The sequence below is a fragment of the Eptesicus fuscus genome, chromosome 4 (genome assembly GCF_027574615.1).
Source record: "Eptesicus fuscus isolate TK198812 chromosome 4, DD_ASM_mEF_20220401, whole genome shotgun sequence".
NCBI classification, from domain to species: Eukaryota; Metazoa; Chordata; class Mammalia; order Chiroptera; family Vespertilionidae; genus Eptesicus; species Eptesicus fuscus.
Genome location: NC_072476.1, coordinates 108,901,591 through 108,921,986, shown reverse-complemented (window position 1 = coordinate 108,921,986; position 20,396 = coordinate 108,901,591). Strand labels below are relative to the sequence as shown.

The window sequence follows — 20,396 nt, the reverse complement described above, 5'->3', positions numbered from 1 at the left end:
GTTGTAACAATGGACTAACTGAAAGTGGAGTTTGGGGAAGACAAGTGACCCACGTCTGCGCCCACAGAAGTGATTGTGTGACCCTTCCCATCATCTGCATGAAAATATTTTAACTGTGTGTTAACAAATCCTGGTGACTTACAATGGTATGACTATTCAACTTTATGAAGAACATCATAAAACAGTACATTTAACAAAGGTGTGTTTATTATTCACATAATGCTTATTACATTTTTCTTGCCGCGATTTGACAGAAAGCCAGGCCAGTATCTTCCTCTAGGCGCTTGACTTGTACTGTGTGTTCTTTATTTTTATTTATTTTGTGTTGTGTGTGTGTGTTCTTTAGATATGGAGTTCCCTTGGCATGCAACATCCAAATATCTGTCGCCAGTGCACTGTTACAGGGTATTTATGACATTTGGTCATAGTCAACGTCAACCTCATTCTGTGGGAAAGAGGGAGGTGTTGGGGACACATACAAAATCACAAAAACAGTTTCCAAGCAAGCACACTTTAGCTACTCTCCATTCCATTTTAAGTAGCATGACATGTGCATTCAGGAAGAGTTTTAAAATATTTGCAAATGGGAAGAAAAGGGTCAAAGGCTGAACTGAGCGTGAAACACACTGTCAGCTAATAGAGCAGCCCTAATTAATTTTCTCCACCTCCGGCTGTAGAGGGGTCATCAATAGAAAGTAAACCCATAGTGTAAGCCTCTGTGGAAATCCAATTTGTAACAGAAAATAAATTAAGGGCTCATTACTTATAAGGGAATTCATTGTATGATATCTGTCAGATAGCATCTCTCTAGTGCACTTTAAGTATGATTCAACATCAGGGTAAACACATGTTCCAGTGATAATTTCTTTGCTTCAAATAGACCAATTTTAGGTTCTATCTTTGGGTATTATCTTCAGATGTGTCTATGGTGCATCCTCATGAATATTGGTTTGGTGACCCATTTAATCCTTGGAGAATAGATTTTTAGGGAAGGGGTAGGCGAAAGTCAAGTGGCACAGCTGCTCTGTGAATATTGGCTAAACGTGGCAATCAAAAAAGTCGTAGCATTTTTATTGTAAAAAGGCTAAGAGGTTTTATTGTATGTCTCCTATTTTGTATCCACTAGTTTGACTATGTATAACTAAGTCTACAGCGCCTTCGACATGACTTGTCAGTGTGTGTAAAGTTCATGAGGGTAAACTCTAGAGAAAAGGTGGCCCTATACTCACCTGCAGGTCAGCGCCAACCAAGATTTATTGTAATCTAAGAAATCCGGTGGAAAGGGGCAACCTGATAAACCAGATCTTGTCAACCCGACTCTGGATCATGACACAATTCTATTTTGAAAAATACAAGCTACTAGAAGTTAGGATTTGATGACAGTAACATCCTTGTTTTTTTAAAAAAAATGAGTCGATCATGTGTGGGCATTGTGAATACTTTTGCTATCTAAAAGCTATCAGGAATGACTAAAAGGTATCTGTGCTTCATTTATGAATGTGGACCCACTGGGTCAGAGCGCTACTCCCCAGTCTAGGTGGTACACATGTTTCTGGTACCTTGATCCTAGCAAGTGCCCCTGTTCTTGCCTCAGCCCCATCTTAATCACGGCATCCCGTTTGCTGAAAAGTCATAGTGATGAACTCAAAACCGCAGGGGTTCCTGAAAGCTGCTATTAAGTTAAAAACACAGCTGCCAAAACTCTTTGCAAATGACTTCTCTGTCAGAACCAGCATTTCCCACCTGTCCCAAGCGGGGACATCTCTTTTAGGTGCCTAGGGAAGAGGGATAAAGGTGGCGAGTATTTCAGTCAAGGTCACTTGGGAAGACGGTTTTGTGTTTGATTCTTCTGAACCCCTGAGTCATCATCCCACATTGTTGCTGTATCTGTAGCATCGTTAACAATGTAACCGATAAATTTTTTTAAAAAAGTACAACAGGTAGAACCCTTAACTCTAATGTTCCTCAGATCATAACAGTCCCAGGTGAGCTACAAGTCTCCCCCAAAGTGGAGCTGGTCTAGTCATACATTCACTTGGTTTCGAAGAGCAGGAAGCCTGCGAAGGTGGAGAAGCGCTGGTGGTCCCCATGCAGAGCACCGTTGCCCATTCTCAGCCACACCTCGTCGCCTTTGGCCAGCTTCAGCACGGCGTGGTTGCTGGACGTGTCTGATTTCCCCTTTGTCTCGTAGCTGGAAAGAAGAAGAGGCGCCGTCTACTTAGGCTTTGCAGTGGACAGCCTGCTCTTTACCAAAATCTGCCCTCCCCGTCTCTCTCAGCTCCCGCGCACTTAGGGATAGTCCTGTGGTTGAGTTCTTTCGAGGACCTGTGAACAGAAATGGCATGTGCCACTGCTAGAATTGGCCAGTGCAGCTCTCAGGAGGACCCCCTCCTTGACCCTTCCTCGTTGTGATTGTGTGGGATGCTAACGACAATGACCGGAAGGACCTTGGAAGTTGTGTGTTGAGGCCTGAGTTCTTGAAGACTGTGTAGAGCAGGGATGGCGAACCTATGACACGCGTGTCAGCACTGACACGCGTAGCCATTTCTGATGACATGCGGCCACATGCCGGGGATGAAACATTTGCTGCTCCTGAAGATGAAACATTTGCGACTAGAGACTTGGAGTTAGTTTTTTCCTCAAAGTGACACACTACCCGAGTTATGCTCAGTTTTTTGGCGAAGTTTGACACACCTGACACATCAAGCTCAAAAGGTTGCCCATCACTGGTGTAGAGGAAAGATCTCTGTCGTCCGCCACACCTAGAGCAACCACTCTGGACAGTCCCATGAGGAGAAAAGGGGTTTCTTGGTGGCCAAGCCTTTACATGGGGCCAGTGTTGCAGTAGTTTAGTCTACCTTAGCTAATTTAGTGATGACAGGGTCCACGTCAGGGTCTATGGATTCCTATCTAGTCCCTGGCATTGGCCATCCCTTGAGCAGACAATGGTGGCGTGGATATTACCTTCGATCGAGAAGCCCACCCACCTGTACATGCTGAAGACCGTGTTGCCGTTGTGCATGAGGTACACGTACACTTCCTCAACGTCTTCGTGCTTCATCATGCTGAAGGTGAAGAAATACACACCTGAAAAAGGCAGGTGTTCAATCACGGTTAGGTTCATATATGGTACATTGAGGACCACGAGGCAGCAGGCAGATACACCCCATGACTTCCCACGTGTTTTGTTGATAGTCCATGTGGTCTGCAGGTTCCTCTGGGCCCTCATTTGCACGAGGGCTTCTCTATCTGCTCTCACCGTCAAACTGCTTTACTTTTATTTTTTCAGACTTTCTCAATGTGCATAGTGTGTATTAAAGGAAAGAGTCGACCTCATTTTGGCTGTATGTCACTGCCTCCTCTTACCCCTGACCAAGTGCTTAAGACAAAGTAATAGAGTACAGAGCACACTCGCCACAGATTTAGCCGAAGATAAGAAATACTGTAACGCAGATAAGTGTGTATTGGCTCTAAAGAAATAGTCCCAATAATTCCTCACAATAGACATTGTAAGTAGGTGAAATTATGTACAATAAACAGAAAGATGCAACGTTGACTCAGCAGTATAATCTTGCTCCTATCAATATGAATCCTTCTCATCTGGAAAAGGCAAACATGTTTTAAAAGATATGAATTTCTTTGTAAGATTTCAGGGCTCCTAATTGAACGCACCTTAATATAACCTGACACATTCGAAATGCCAGTGTAGATGGACAGTCCCCTTACTGGGTGATTAAGAAGGATCCAATCATAGGGAGAGGAGAGAAAAGGAAAATCTCCTCAACTCCCGAGCGTCCTAGATTTGAGAGTGCATTCTGGAAAGATGACTGAACATGAAAGCACCAGGCTCTCATTGATGTCCACGCTGCATTTTTAAACTAATGGCCACATGTTAGTTTATTCGAACTGCTGTAATAGAATACCACAGACTGAGCAGCTTATAAACCATAGACATTTATTTCCCATAGTTCCAGAGGTCGGAAGGCTGAAACCACAGTGCCCGCTTGGCCAGACGAGAGCCCTCTTCCAAGTCATGGACTTCTGCTTATATCGTCTTTCGGCAGAGGGGCCTCTCTCAGGCAGGCACTAATCCCACTCATGAGGGCTCCAACCTCATGATCTAATCACTGCCCAAAGGCCCTACCTCCGAAAGTGATCATTTTGGGCATTGGATTTTCAATGGAGGGATGTTGAAGGGATGCGAGCATTCAGGCATAGCAGGCTCTGTGAGAGAAAACCCCAGAGACATCTAAAACCAGCCCTGCATTGTTCAGTCTCTTTTCCAAAGGTGCAATCAAGTACGCTAGAAGCGGTAAGGGTACATGCTGATGCACCTGCTTCTGAGTCAAGTGGAACCAAATAAAGAAGTCTGATTATGCTTCACTAGTGCAGGCTCGCATACTCAATGTGCTGGGATTAAAGGAAATAGCATACAAATCAGCCATGTCCATTCATACTCCCAGGTGGTCCACAGGCGAAAAGTAGAGAACTCAAGAAAGTAGTGTATATGTGTCCAGTTTTTTACATTTTATAAAACCTCCTATTACACACACACACACACACACACACACACACCACACACACACACACCAATTTTCAATGCCTCAAAATTTAAAGCTGGAATCAAAGGACAGGATAAGATCTTTGTTTTCATGAAGAAAAATGATGACTACTGTAATAAAGGAATTGCAGAAGCATTTCAGAAAGAGCAGACTGAGAAACCGGATGGTGAATAATAAAATCCCTAGAGTTGGAAATACAAAAATGAATATATATATCACATCCACACATGGTGTTTCCTCAGAGAACACACTTGTACTACGGTTTTCAGATGTTACTGTAACTGCAAAAATCAACCTTCTTTGTCTCGTCACTCCCAAAGATGAAAATCATAAAACAGTCATTTTGCAATCTACTGAATGAGGCTTAAACAGTCAAGTGGGAGTCAAAATGATAGTTGCTACTATCAGAATCATATCCAGCCCAAAAGAGTTCTAAAAAACGACTACATCCTGGAACTTCCATTACAAAGCCATTGAAAACAATGCGACCATTGACTGGGCTTATCGAGGTATTTATATAAACTGTGGCACAGATAGTACTTAACAAAACAGTTCTAGGAAAATTATAACCTAAACCTTCAGAGCAGAAAAATCACAAAAGAAGTTCTAAAGCGGATTGAAGCGTGATGAAAGATTGCTTCTATCACTTCATATGACATTCACGCCTGACTTTAGCTGGGTAGAAAAATAAATCGAGGCGCACATTAACAGCATTTGCAACAAGTCTAACATGGTCACTGCATCCATCAGAACTTTCATCTTTTCCTTCTGGGTACCATATAGAGAAACAAAAGGGATTGAAAAGAAACACCTAGAAGTATCCATTTCCTGCAAAGCCAAGAGACAAAAACAAATAAATAAAAACAACAAAACAATAAACTTTAAAAGTCACATGGAGGTGACAAGGGGGTGGGGCAGGGGGGTTTGAGGAGGCCATATAGCAGCAGATCCCAATCAGTGCCAAGAAAAACACACTCCCTGATGGAGAAAGGCCCCTCTGAAGGACAGATGCTGACAAGAAGCTCCTCCTGTGAGCAGAGCTGAGATGAAGCAAAAGTTATGTTTCGGGGGAAGGTTGCTAAATAAAGTGCAGAAGGTGTGGGAAGCAGCCCTGCAGTGGCGGATCCTAGAACCCGCCAGCAGAAATAAGATGTCTAAACGCAAGAGAAGTGGCAAATGCCAGGCTGGGTTCAGAAGTCTTGCTGGACCCAGAGCAGTCTGGGGAGGCAGAGGAAGTGTGACCACACAGGGGAGACACACAGAGGGACCGAAACAAGAAAAGCAGTGAGTCCCCTGACAGCAGGGCAGGGAGCCACTGAGTTACCAAGCCCGGAAGGCTGCTGGGCCCATCCTCACCCAGAAACGGCTGCCTGTAGTGAGTGGGTCTAGGAAAACCCAACTCATTCAACCATCAGTTCACTTTAAAAACTAGAAAAGCGCAGCAAAGATTACCAACAGGTGAAGAATGCTCACCAAGAGGAGATGTTGTTATGCAGTAGATGAAAAATGCAACCAAGTATTCCATCATGAGTTTAAAATATAGCAATGAAGTAAATAGGAAAAGATTATGAAGCAATGCAGGAATTCATGGTAGAAATGGCCAGACAAAAGGGGGAACTAAAAATTGAGACATTATGATTAACATTAAGACATTTAAAAAAAATCATAGAAACAAGACAGAAGAAATTGGAAGAAGTAAAAAGAAGATACAATTAAGAACATGCAGGATAGAAAGAGAAGAAGCAAACAACAGGAAATGGAAATGAAGAACACTGAAAGATTACAGAAAATAACAGACACAGAAGGCAAAGAAAAGTTAAAAACAACGCAAACAAGGTGTAATTGGAGTCCTTTAAAAAAGTTAGCCTGTGGTGTGCTAAGGTGCACTGGGAGGGGGCAGGGAGGGGAATGCTTGTAAGTGGTCCACCCTACAAGGGAGTATTTTATCCCTGACATTGTTTAGAATGGCTGGCCTGTGAAGATAATAAACTCTGACTGATTTTTTATTGGTTTCATTATAGTTTTAAAATATTCTCTAGACCATGTACCTCTTATTACCAAGTTTCTTAACACAAGTCAGACTGCTCCCACTGCCACTCCACCTTAGCACAACAGTGAGAAGAAAAAACAGTATTTATGTTTTAAAAAGTAACTCAAAGAAACTTTTCTGGACAAAAAGAAGGCTTAAACCCACATATCAAAAGGGCACAACGCAGAGCAGGAAAAGTTAACTAGAATGACCAACACTTATTCTAGAAAGATCATTGGACTTTGAAGTTAAAGCAAGAATTCTTTGGTAAGTCAAACAAAATGATTAAGTTACTTATAAGAGAAAAAAAATCAGACTCATTTCAGAGTTCTTTGGGCCAAATGCCAGGAGACAGGGGGAAAGCAGTTGTAAGCCAAGGTTTTTACATGCAGGTCAAGTTACCACAGAGTACAGGACATGTGAAGTCCCGGGAATACTGATGCCATAAGCCTTAAGAAAATAATTAGAGGCTAAAGTTTAGCTGGTAAAGAGATGCCTGGGAAACTCTGGTGGAATAACTAATAGTGAACATTGAATATATAAATTACATGATAAGTCTAAACCAATAACCTCGGATTGAGAGGCACTAATCTAAAATATAACCCTCCCTTCCTCCCAGCCTCCCTGCCTCCCTCCTTCCTCCCTCTCCCCCTTCCTTCTTTCTTGATTGCTGGATGGATTAATGCAGTCAGTCACTTATTTTTACATCTCACCTGACACTGGGGCCCCAAATCTACCAGTCATGACATCGAAGAAGTTTCCAATGTTGGTCTCCACGCTGCTGAAGATGATGCCACTATTCTGGTTGCTGAAGTGAGTCGCCAGGGAAGCCATGAAGGCGATCTAGGGAGAGGTGGGTGGGTACTTAATAGACAGCTCGTTTTAAAGAAGTGGGTTTTTATACAGGTCAGTTTAGTTCAGCAGTGTCTGCAACAGCAAGATGGGAAATCACTCGAACATTCATCTATGGCGAGTGAATTACATAAATCATGGTCATTTCTAACATTTTTATGCTATGTAGCCACTAAAATGATTGTACATATCAACAGTCTGATCGTGCATTTCAAGGAACGTTAGACTTCAAAATGCTGTTTGAAATGTTAAAATTCTATTAGCAAATCATACTGGGAAAACTTGGATGAAATCTTCTACTTATGCCTATTAAGGGCACCTCAGTATAGTAAAGATTTGAGAAGCCCTTAGCCAGGGTATAACCACTCACAGCTTTGGGGTTAGAGTTGGCTTTGAGAATGTGCATCAGCCATCTTACTAGTGAACTTTAATCTGGCCAAGTGGCATTGACTCCTTTTATTTGTAAATGTATACTGGCACGTGGCTCCCAGGTTGCTAAAATTATTAAGCAACATTCATTAAAATCTTACAAAAGCAGTTAGAGGAACACACAGGACCTCTTAGTTTTACAAGGCCCAGAAAAATGATGGAATTCATCCACAGTCCAACAACCATTATCTATGCCCAAATAAAAGGCAAAGTTTTCCCCCACTGATCTTCAGACAGTTTATATATTCGAGTTGCAAGAACCCTTTTTATTTAGCCTAGCTTCAAATTTGGAAAACGGGAGATGGGCTGACCTTCAGGGTCGCCTTGAATTTGGTCTATTGAGGGAGCTGGGTTTCACCCTTCCAACATTTCTCCACTCCCTAAGAATGACCGCAAAGCACTCTGAACAGCACAGAGCTTGCGCAAACCTCCTACGCTAGAGATGAGCACCCTGAGACTCGGATGTCCTCCTTCTGGTGCCTGAGCCCTCTGTCCTGGACCCTGAGGCCCAGGACAACGAGAAGCCACCCGGAGAAGCAGCGGGCACGTACCTGCAGCTCCGGGGGGATCCCCGGGTAGCCCTTTTCTCCTTTGGGGCCGTGCTGCCCGCGCTCCCCTCGTGGCCCCAGGTCTCCTTTGTCTCCTTTCTCACCTTTGGCCCCTTCATGGCCAGTGGCTCCGTTATTGCCATTGTTTCCATGGTTTCCTTAAACAACCAGACACCGTCACATGAGGAAGCCCCGCCACGCATACTCACCATCTATTCTCATACAAACACAGCCCCCAAATGCACGAACTCAGTTGTAAAGGGGGGCCATCTGAAACAATCCCAGACACAGCCATGGGGGCACCATCAAATGGGATCTCCTTTAAACGGGACACTCTTAAGGCTCTAACACCCGTTTTTCTTATAAAACAGGACTTAGATGAAAAAAAATGTGTAGAAGACTGATGACCAAAGTATCATTTATGGTAGCAAAGATTAGAAACCACCTAAAGGTCCCCCAATACTGGAAGGGCTAAACTAAAAAAAAAAAAAAAAAAGAGGTACAACTGGGAGATGATGTTTTATAGTCATAAAAAAGAATGCTGAACAAAAGTAATAACATTATAAATATTCATTGTATTTTTCGATAGAAAGGTTATCCATCAATAGAGATAGCATGATACTATGTGTGTGTATGAATATATATCATGCCTGTGTGTGTGTGTGTGTGTGTGTGTGTGTGTGTGTGTGTGTGTTATACCTGAAGGGGGAAAAGACTAGAACAAATTACATAAAAATATTTACAGTGATTTTTTTTTCTAAATGGACAGAACATGAGTGATTTTTGTGTCATTCTACATACTTTTCTATTTTCTTTCTGTGACCACGTAACCAACTTGCGCAGGTTGGGGGCCCCTGAAACTGGCCTGGCCGAGTATCTCTTCGACAAGCACACCCTGGGGAGCTGTGACGAGAGCTCAGCCCTGGCTGCTTCCTGGAGCCTCGGGGGTGCCTTCCTGGTCACCCAAGCCGTCTGCATGTTGGAGTTACCTTGACCTTTTCTATAACTTGTGCCAAATCACCCCTCATGTCTCATTTGTACCCTTCCTTCAAATAAAGGAATTTGGTACCAAAAAAAAAAAAAGATTTCTTCAAAGGACACATACCCCTTTTACAACTGGGAAAAAATAAAATCTTTGTAAAAAATTAGAATAATTTTGAAAGCAAGACTTGGCTAACAACTTCAGCTCTTCACTTTATTTTGCCATCATGGGACAACGTCTGTAGCTCTTTTCTTCTTACATTTGTTGCATGTCGGGCCCTTTCGCTGTTGACTCTGCCTGCTACCTTTGGTCAGGTATCAGAGCAGGCTGGCCACCCTTCCAGATGGATGAACTTTGAGTGTGTTTATAGGTTAGTGAGTTAATGACTAAACTGCTCCTGATGGGGAACATTCAGCCAAGGCCAGCCTGTCCTGTCACCTGAGAAGAGTTTACCCAAGAAGATTTTAGAAGAGTCTGAATATCTCACCTTGAACCACTGTACCTGCTGCCTGATGTCGTTGATGGTCAATGACATTGATTCAATGCCAGGAATCACAGTTTAAATTCTAACAGGGCATTTTCTCATTTCATTTTATTTTTAAAATATATTTTTATTGATTTCAGAGAGGAAGGAAGAGGAAGAGAGAGATAGAAACATCAATGATGAGAGAGAGAAATCAATCGGCTGCCTTCTACATGCCCCACACTGGAGGTCGAGCCCACAACCTGGGCATGTGCCCTGACTGAGAATCCAACCGTGACCTCCTGGTTCATAGGTCGATGCTCAACAACTGAGCCACACCAGCCAGGCAGATCTTTTCTCATTTTAAATTTGGTTACATTCAAGAAGCCACTCAATCGTATTTAAAAAATTAAACCTAATTTGATAGAGATCAGCTTCAATGGGATAAATCAGGGACGAGCAAGAGGACGTTTGCCAAACCCTGAGAAAAGGTCCACGCCCAGGAATTAACCTGGAGAGAAGGAAGACGACTAAAACCCCAGACAGAGTTGGAAGTTCTGGGATGGAGAGGACCTGGGCTAACCTTTCCCTGTCTGACCGAGGATACATCAAGTTATCCAAACCCCACATGCCTGGGACACCACTCAGTAGAGTAGGGGTGGGTGAATGGTGGGTCTAGAGAGGCATGGAGGAGCTCTACAGCACTTCCTGTGCCTCCACATATGCAAAAATGTTCCCATGAGACCAAGAGAGCCATAAAAGGCAACCGAGGGTGGCTGAACATGAAAGGCGTCGAGGCCGGGGAAGAGAAATTGAACTGAATTAAGACTCTGACAGCAGGACGGGCAGCTCAGTGGATGGCGTCATGGAGACACCGGTAGCCTAGACCAGGCAGCTCTCTGCTCCTTCACACCCTCACTTCCCAAATTCCCTGAAAGTTAGATACAGGGCATCACACGCACCGCGCTGTGGCAGACACCTGAAGCAAGAGCATGTCCCCGTTAGCTCAGGTAGTTCCCTACTCCACGCTTCAAATGGAATCATAAATAGTATAGAGCCATGGTCTGCAAACTGCGGCTCTCGAGCCACATGCGGCTCTTTGCCCCCTTGAGTGTGGCTCTTCCACAAAATACCATGGCCTGGGCGAGTCTATTTTAAGAAGTGGCGTTAGAAGAAGTTTAAGTTTAAAAAATTTGGCTCTCCAAAGAAATTTCAATCGTTGTACTGTTGATATTTGGCTCTGTTGACTGAGTTTGCCGACCACTGGTCTAGAGGTTGTACTGCTCCAGCTAAACTGTCTCTATAAACCCAGTCTACCCAACTCTCTCTTGGATTTTCCATGCATACCCTTTGGATCACACCCAAGCGATCTCAGATGATTTGGGTTCACCCCCTGGCTCCCATTTCGGCACAGTCTGCAATTAGGCTGGCACAGTGCATCTCTCCCATCCTTACCTGGAATGCCAGGGGGGCCGGGAGGTCCAGGCGGTCCTTGGTAGCCTCGGAAGCTGTAATCTCCATGGCAACACTTGCTGCAATCTGGGGGCAGTCCTCCCGGTGATGGAGACTTTAAAAAGAGACAAAGAGAAACTTCAGAGCAAGGCAATTAGGACTTTTGAATTTCCTCTGGCCTTGCTCCCTAGGCAAGTTTAACTCCAAACAACCCACAACAACATCAGAAAAGATGGGGTGGCGTGGGGCGGGGATGTCAATGGCAAAGGAGTCAGGGGTGGCTAAGATGAACCAAAGATCAAAAGGTAAAGGAACCAAGAGAATCAATAGAACACACTCTTTGGAAAGGAGTGTGAGTGGGGCTGAGGGTGGGGTGTTGGGCGGTATCCCTAGAAGTACTTTTCGCTGCTACTCATGACAGCAAGCGAGGAAACTTCAGAAACATCCCCTTTTCCCCCAGGAGCCTCAGATGCAGCTAGATTTGAATACATGACCCCCAAACGAGAATTATCAACCTTTTACAGAACATGTATAAGGTAACTGCTAATACTCCTTTTTTTCATGGTTTGTGCAAATATTATACTAGATGACAAATACAGAAGAATGAGGCAGAAGGCAAAGCTCAGATCATGATAGTTCACAGGATAGAAATGATCCAGATCATTCCCCCCAGTGAAAACCATCAGACCTGCCTTCCATTTACCTGCCCTTCCCTTTTTGGGGGAAAAAAAAGAATCAGCCTCAACTTAGATCCCGTGGTTATGGCATTGGCCCTTTCCCAGTGGTCAAAAAGACAACATTGATACCGAGACTGCCTAGGAATTAGCCTTCCTAGCTCTGTGAGACCACAGTGTCTGACCAAAACGTTGTCATCAAAGCATACTTTGGATTAATTAATGACCAAAAGAGGAAACTGTGCACAAAAAAGGGGGGTGCTTTAGAAAGTAACTTCACGGGGTGATCTGATCATAAATTCTAAATTCCTAACTGGGCAGGTCATGGTGGGTAGTCACATCCCAGGCCTATAACTTCTTTAGTGAAAGGTTTTAAGGGATCCCTCTTGATTGTTCTTGTGCATCTAGGTTAACATACCTTCGAAATACCAAGGGGATATTAACCCTCCAGAGAGCACATAATCTTGTTAACTATCCTGAAATCCATTCCCCACCTTGCTTTGTCCAATCTGCCTTATGTCCGGTCCTTAATTTCAAGTGCCTAAAAGAAGCTGCAAATCTTTATTCCCAGGACCGTTTGGATCTTGCTCCCTGGTGTTGTCATCAGTTTGCCTCAGATAAACTCATTGTTAAAAAAGGAATTATCAACTTTACATAGTTATTAAGACTATGTTCGTAATATTGGGTTAAGAGTTCTTAAAAATTCTCAGTTGTAACTCTAGCTTTTCAAACAGCCAGAGCACCCTTACATTACCTTAGGAAATCAAGGAAATGAAGTATTCATTAGTCCAATACATGTTTATGAATTATCTCATTTTAAATTTAGTTTCATTTGAGAAACCACTCAAAGTTTTATTTCAAAAAATTAAACTTCGGTTGATAAATATTAACATGGATCGAGAGAAGTCCTTTCCCTGTCTTGAAACAGCTTCAGCTTCCTCTTAATAAGATTTAACATGATGTTCCATTTTGTATTCCACTTCAAACTTTAAAATGATTATCACATTGTTTGAACAAACATTTAATGAGTACTTAATGAATACTAAATGTGTTCAAATGTGACACTGAGCTAAATGCTTATTTATTTAAAGATAAACTTCTAAAATGTGTGTTTTCACTTCAAGGAGCTAGAGATCTAGGGGGAGTTGATCGGCAAAAGAGTTCGAGTTGCTTATAAAACTGGAGTCTCATCTAAACTGGAAACTTGCCTTTTAATTATGTCATACAAATACTTGTGGAAACTTTCCTAGACACCCACTGTAATTCAGTGGTTTCTTGAAAACAGCATACTGTTGCTAAGGGATTCATAAAAAAGAAGAAAAAAAGAGGAATTTCAAAAGAAGAGAGAGGGAGAGACAGAAGGAGGGGAAAAAAACGTAAAATTCACATTTTATAATTAGAAATTCAAGCAGAAAAGTGGAGAAAGGCTTCACATTGCTGCACATTTAGACTTCACTTTTTTTTGTTTTAATAAAAAATGGGCTTGGATGCCGGGCCAGTATGGCTCAGTGGTTGAGCATTGATCTATGAACCAGGAGGTCACGGTCAGGGCACATGCTGGATTGTGGGCTCTATCCCCAGTGCAGGAGGCAGCCAATCGATGATTTCCTCTCATCATTGATGTTCCTCTCTCTCTCTTCCTCTTTCCCTTCCTCTCTGAAATCAATTAAAAAAAATATATTTTTTAAAAATGGGCTTGGACTTTTCCCTTATTCCCTCATTTCTTTTCCTAAAGGTTTCCACCAAGCTACTCCTGGCAGATGCAGAACAGTGTGTGTAGCCCAGGCATTCTCCCACAACAGCTCAGAGCCCAAGTCTTGAGTGATCAGGCACTACCATTTGGAACTAACTCTCGGTCTACTTTTCAGTCGATCAGACCCAACTATGGACAGGTATGAGAATTCATGAAAACCTGTTGTCAAACTGGTGGCGAAAAAGATAATCAGCAAAAGTAATGGGTCTGAGACCAAGGCTTTCAGACACTTGGAAAGTCAGACGCCACAGCACTGCCCCTCTTCCAACCCTAAGATGCACTCTGAGGAGAAAGTATTCCATCATTTCCTGGTCTGATCTTGCTAATGTGAAAATACGGCTCTTTAAGCTCCAGGAAACCCGGTGCCAATAACGGGTTTTAGAGAAGAAGGGAGTGGAAGGAGGTAAAATCCTGATGTGGAACAATTTGTTTATGAATAGAATTGAAATACTGAGATGTTAAGAATGTCAGAAAGGCGACTGGACTGGAGCCTGGAAGTCCCATCTCAGTGCTGTGTGACTTCAGGAAAGTCATGTCCCTCCAGACATCACTTTTTCTTCTCTACTAAATTAGAAGATTGAGTAAGATGGTCATGAGGTGTGTTTTTTCCAGCTCTAAGATGCGAACAAAGATACTAAAATATTTTTCAAAACCTGAAATAATGACTTAGATTTTGTTTTTAAAGTCTAGTATCTAGGCAAGAGAAATTAAGTCCAGGAGATGGGGTTGTTCAGTACCAGAGCTAACTAGAACTGGGGTGCATGCCCAAGCTGCTTGGGGTGCTTTGAGAGCATAGAGCTGCCACCAAAACAGGGAGGGACTTCCGGTCACTACCTCTTGGGCACCTCCGGAGAGCCCTCCTGCAACATATCATGTGTTCCTCCCTCTGGCTGGCTTTCAAAGCTCAGTCAAGTGGAGCAATGTTAGTGAGTCTTTTGATGGACTTTTAGAATAAGGTGACAGAACATGTGAATTAAGACCTTTCCTCCTTGGTAAGGGCGAATTAGGTCATTACAGTCTATCACCCTCTTAAGTTTATCAATCCTTTTCCCAAAATTAGGTCAAATGTGAACACCAAGGACATGCAAATGGGCAGTAGGGGAGGAAGGTGTCCCTAAGACAAGTTCTGTCCACTTTGAAGATGGAGGCCCCAGAGCAGCTCTTCAGAAGTCAACTCTACCAATAGTAAGTAACTTCTAGGAAAGGGACTCCATAGCTTCCTCTTTAACCCAAGTAAGAGGGACAAGAAAGAAGGAGAGGAGAAGTAGGAAGAAAGAGAGAGGGAGAGAGATATCTAGAACAAGGAGGGGAGACTGATATAGGTCAATGGTGAAGAGCTGCAGAGAAGAAAATGCCAGGAAAAGAGTCCAGGTCTGTGCACCCCCCTCTGCACACTCCCATCCATGGACCTTATGGACACAGGCATTTTCCAGAGCTCAAACCTGACACCTTACTGCCCTGCTATGAACAAACAAACCAACTTTTACTGACCAAGTACGATCTAGGCTCCTCAACCGGCCAACAGCACCCTCCAGCCTGGCTCTGAAACCATCCCAGGCCTTCCTCCCACTCTGCCCATGGACAGCCACCCTTTTGTTTCATCTTTGAGATCCAACTCAGTGCCCACCACTCTGACACTTTTCCCCCAACTGTCTCTTGTACATTGAGTTGGTCACATGGTATTTAATTATCTATTCATTTATCGACACTAGAATGCTTCAGAAGTGATCAGAAGTAGGACCTCGGGCGTGTTTGTGCCCATCCTAAAGCTTGGCACACAGTAGAGGCACGGGAAATGACTGGTGAAAGAATGAATGAGGAGACAGAAAAATTAAAACAAAAGAAGAACACAGCACAATCCTAAATTCAGGTGGGTCTCCATATCCATTGGCAGAAGAGTTGCTTTGAAAACGTCTGGAATATCAATGACTAACTCTCCTCAGTATCTCCTGTTAGTGGTTTGTTTGGAAATATGTTAGAGAAGCAGGGGAGTTTGAAAGCCCCCTGACTTCAAAAACAGACAGAAAGTGACTTCTTGCGCCCCCCCCCCCCATCTGATTTCAGCATGCTAAATGCCCTGGGGGACTAGGAGGTGGGGTGGAGTAGAAATTAATCTGGACCTTAGTGGCCTGCTAGGTATCGGCTGCCAAGAAATAATGACTGATGACAGTCTACATCTGCTTTCTGCTGCTTCCAGGGGCCCACCCTGCCAGAGCCAGGAAGGATCCAGCAAAGATCCCATCGACTGAAATAGAAAGTCCAGATCAAGGCTTGGACAAAGGGAAAATATCTTCCCCACAATGGGAAACGCAGCTGAGCATCACTCACCCTGCAGCCAAATGCCTGTCAGACGAGAGGACACGCTCTAAAAGTGCCTTTCAAAACAGAGGTTGTATTTAAAGGTCATCATTTCTTCTGCAGCTCCTTAAGACGCAATTTTTCCTTGACGCAGCCCCACGGAACCGAGTGGTTAGAGGTCCCAGGTTAGTCCTAGATCTACAGGTGGTTCTGTGTGTGAACTTGGTCCGATCAGATAAGGAGTCTCAACCCAAACGTCTCCACCTGTGGTAGGAGGGGCTCGGATTTCAACTGCATGTACCTTTTGGGGCCTATTTCAATGCATCAAAACAGTCAATTCTTGTAGTGAAACCTATTTGTTCAAAGATCATGTAATTCGAAGTAACTCTCCTTGCCCCCTCATCTGATTGCAGCATGCTGGGTGCCTAGAAAGTAAATCAAAATCTGTTTCTCCCTATGTTGTTCACCTAAAACCAATACAATGTTATATATCAATTATACTCCAATTAAAAAATATGTGAAATAGTTTTGAAAAGACATTTTTAAATCTGTTTCTTCCTGTTCTTAATGTTTAAAATAAATTGAGTCCCACCAATGTGCCATCCACTACACTGAAAATTTAGCTCACTCCCATACTACCCTAAAAGGGTTAATAATGAATCTAGTGAACAAAATAAACTGATGGATAAAATAGAACCGGAGGTATGGAAACTTGGAGACTGAGGAATCTCAGAGGGAAGGGGGGCAGGGGGTGGGAAGAGATTAACCAAAGAATTTATATGCATATATGCATTCATTACCTATGGACACAAACAAAGGGTGGTGAAGGCCTGGGGCGGATGAGAACCCGGTGGAGGGGGCCATTGGAGGGAGAAAAGGGGGATGTCTGTAACACTCTCAGCAATAAAGATTAAATTTAAAAAAGAGTTAAAGATGTTCTCTTATTGCTGAGCTCTTAGTCTGAGAAATTAATCCCTCCTCTGTGATTATCAGGCATTCACTGATACAATAAGATTTACATTTTAAATATATAGTCTTTTTGTCGATTTAACACTTTTGTTGATTTTAACTCTTTGGTCCTTTTTCTGAAAAAATATATTTCTTCATTGATTTCAGAGAGGAAGGGAGAAGGAGAGAGAGAGATAGAAACATCAATGATGAGAGAGAATCATGGATCGGCTGCCTCCTGCACGCCCCCCACTGGGGATCAAGCCCGAAACCCAGGCATGTGCCCTTGACCAGAATCGAACCCGGGACCCCTCAGTCCGCAGGCTGACGCTCTATCCACTGAGCCAGGGCTCTTTGGTCCTTTTTTAAACAGACTGAACATAGAAACTTAGCGACCTGGAAAGCTATAAATCAGATCCACACGCCTGGCATAAAAGGCCACAGTAAACTCTCAAATCAAAGCGAAAACCTCCAGGGCAGCTTCTCCCAGCTGGGCACTGATTCCGAAAGCCCGACCCTCTTAGGATCTGCAAATGAGCCTTCTCTTGGACAGCCTCCTCTTTCCACACCAGTGGCAGGGGGGCACCCGTCACAGCAGAGCAGGGAGCTGGCGGCCCCCAGTGTCCTATTTGGTGGGGCTCCACGGCAGCCTCTGTGTCCCAGCACACCGATGCGACCTCTGCTGGCTTTCTAAGAGACCCACAGCCCCCCTCGTGCACAGAGCACCCCAGAAAGAGACCCGCAAGCAGCTCAGCAGATTGCTCAGAAAGCACCCCCCACCCCTCAGCATCACAGCTGAAGCAAAAGCAAGGACAGCCACTCCCCGGAAAGGCTTAGAAGAGAATGCTGAGTACCTGGCCCCAGAATGGGGTGATCTGGGCTAGGCCATCTACCTCGGGGTGCGGTAGCTCATCGGGCCTCGGGGGCCTTGGGTCTGCAGACGCGTTATTAGCCACCGTCCCCGTTCTAGGATGGCTCCGCTCTCTCACTGTCTCCCTCCTGGAGCCACTACGGCCGGTCTGCTGGTGGCTCTGCACTATCCTGGCCACCACTTTATTAGCTCCTCCGCTCACCTCCATGTATTCATCTTGACACAGGCAAAAAGGGAGGGAAAGCAGAGCCAGCAGGTGCCAACGGCCCAGCCGCCCCGGCATGGTTCTCGGCGGCCGGAGCCTCCTGGGGAAGACGGCGGCTCAGGCTCAGGCGCTGGTCTCCTCCGGACGCCGGGGCTGGAGGAGGGCGGCCGGCCGGCCCGCGGTTTTATACGTCGCCGGGGAATGAATGAGGCTGCAGGCCTGCCAGAGGGGGAGCAGAACAGCCCATTCATCACCTCCCCACATCACAGGCGGCGCGGGCTGGGCGCACGGCTCCCAGTTGCTGGGGTTCATAAATGTCACACCTTGGCCCGTGTTCCTGGTTCCAGCGTGAAAAAAAAAAAGCATGTGCGGCCGGCTGGAAACAGGGGCGTGTGTCCGGGGCCCGCGGTGGAGATGAGACAGGGGGAGGCTCTGCCCCGCAGTCTGAGATGCCTTTTGGAACAGCCTCCGGCGGGCCTGCCAGGAAATCCGGGCTTAACAGCATCCAGTCCGCCTGAGAGGCAGTGGGAACCCGCCAGGGCGATCCAGAAAGCTCCTGCACTCGCTCTGAAAGGTTACCATTCCCCCGGTCGGCTTAAAAGAACTCATTTCCCCTCCCCGCTCCCCGCCACCAGCAGCCGAAGGCCGCGGGGTGAGTCCCCAACACCAGGCTGGATTCAGACGGAGTCTCTGGGGTGAGCAACTGCGTGTCCCTGTCCAGCAAATGCTCTTTCCCTGAATTACAAACATGCAGCGAACACATTTCCCCGAGTTTCCAACAGCCAAAGTTAAGACCAGGTTCACCAGGTTGCTATGGTGGATGAAACCAGCACAGCCTCCTTTGCACTAAGAAAACAGCGTCTCTGGCCACTCTTCCTCTGACCTGTTCCTGGTTGAAATCGAACCCAGGGACGGTGCTGAGCCCAGCCCAGGACCCCGAGCAGATCAGGATGGAGGGGGTCCTCGGGTCCTTTGTTCTGCTCGCTCCGCGTTTATTAGTTCTGCTGGAGAGCGAATGGACATGCCTGACCTCTGGGCGATGGTAAATTAAGAGAACTCATATAGAGTTTGCCTTTAAGGCGGGTTCTATTTCCATCCGTCACTTACTATTCCTCGTTCGCTCGCATAGTAAGAAGTCCCTGGAGGAGTGAGAGACCCCGGGACCTGCAGGAGGCGGATGAGGGCAAGTGTCTGATGCCAAGTAGACAAGGGGCCCTGTTAGAAGGCCAAAGCCCAGACAGGCCGGGCCTGACGGTGAAGCTGATGTGACGGAGCAGCTGGAGAGAGCGGGGTGGGGGGCTGAAGGGGGGGGCTGCCCTCCTCTCCCAGCTGCCCTCCTCACTCAGCAGAGGGGCCCGAGAGCTTTATCCCCCTGCAGCTGCCAGACAGCTGCCCCCACGCCCACGTCCATGCAGGGGCAGGGCCCGGTGCTGGGGTGGAATGAGTGAGTTATGCTGTAACAGAAGCTCTTCCTTTGACAAATGTAGGCTTTGGGAGCCAGGCTTACCCAAAGCAGGCAGTTCCCGTGTGGTGGGGTGTCAGACGCTCAGCCAGCCCCGTTCTACAAGTCTGCCCCTGGTGCCCACGGTCTCCTCCCTGGAGGGTCTCTGCTTCTGCCCCTGGGAGGGCAGCGCACCAAGCCGTTATCTGACACTGACGCTGACTGGGGGTTGTTTACCAGACCGGGAGCTGGAGACAGGAAGGCTGGTCCCCGGGCCCTGCGGACAGACGGGTGGATGGAAGGTAGATGGAAGGTAGCGGTGGGGGAGACGGTCCTGAGCTGTGTCCCAGGGGGATGCTCCTCACCAGCGAGACCACGGGGCGAGGCATGGCTCTGAATCCAGGTCACCCACTCGCCAGTTTCCTAAGCGCTCTCTGGCGGCTCCCTCAGCCCGGACCCTCTGGCCAAGTGGCTACAAGTCAACCTCTTCTGACTTTCAACTGCACTGAGACTTTCCATTGGTGTTTTCAAGCCTTCCGTCTATTCTCGTGGTTCTCAATCTTGGCCGCCTGATAAAATCAACCAGGGAACTTCTAAATATATTCGTGCCTGGGCCCCGTCCCAGACCAATTGAGTCAGAATGTCTCGTGGGGCGTGGGCACCAACAGCGTTTCCAAAGCTCACCGAGAAGATTCTAATGTACAGCCAGGGTTAGAAGTCACTGGCCCATCCTCTCCTTGACTCAAGGAGAATGAATAATGTCTATACTTTTTTGAGCACTTACCATGTGCCAGCCCGGTACTTCTTTGCTTCATTCAGCTCATTACTTTTCTCAGTAAACCTCTCACCCCCAGATGAGGAAACAGAGGCTCAGAGAGGTAAAGTGACT

The 20,396-nt window shown here is 45.6% G+C and overlaps 1 protein-coding gene across 3 annotated transcripts; it reads right to left on the bottom strand.

The window, feature by feature from the left end:
• Positions 1-1,407: 1,407 nt before the first annotated feature.
• C1QTNF3 (C1q and TNF related 3) lies at positions 1,408-19,905 on the bottom strand. Of its 3 annotated transcripts, none has more exons than XM_054715334.1 (6): positions 19,873-19,905; positions 11,321-11,432; positions 8,424-8,578; positions 7,305-7,434; positions 2,988-3,087; positions 1,408-2,191 (listed from the first exon to the last, which is right to left on the bottom strand). In XM_054715334.1, exons 1-6 carry the CDS (start codon positions 19,894-19,896, stop codon positions 2,032-2,034), a joined length of 681 nt encoding a protein of 226 aa, XP_054571309.1. In that variant the 5' UTR covers positions 19,897-19,905; the 3' UTR covers positions 1,408-2,031. The 3 variants fall into 3 exon arrangements, with proteins under 3 accessions (XP_054571309.1, XP_008153037.1, XP_008153038.1); XM_008154815.3 differs by lacking the exon at positions 19,873-19,905 and adding an exon at positions 17,845-18,177; XM_008154816.3 differs by lacking the exon at positions 19,873-19,905 and adding an exon at positions 18,064-18,177.
• Between the last annotated feature and the right edge of the window lie 491 nt (positions 19,906-20,396).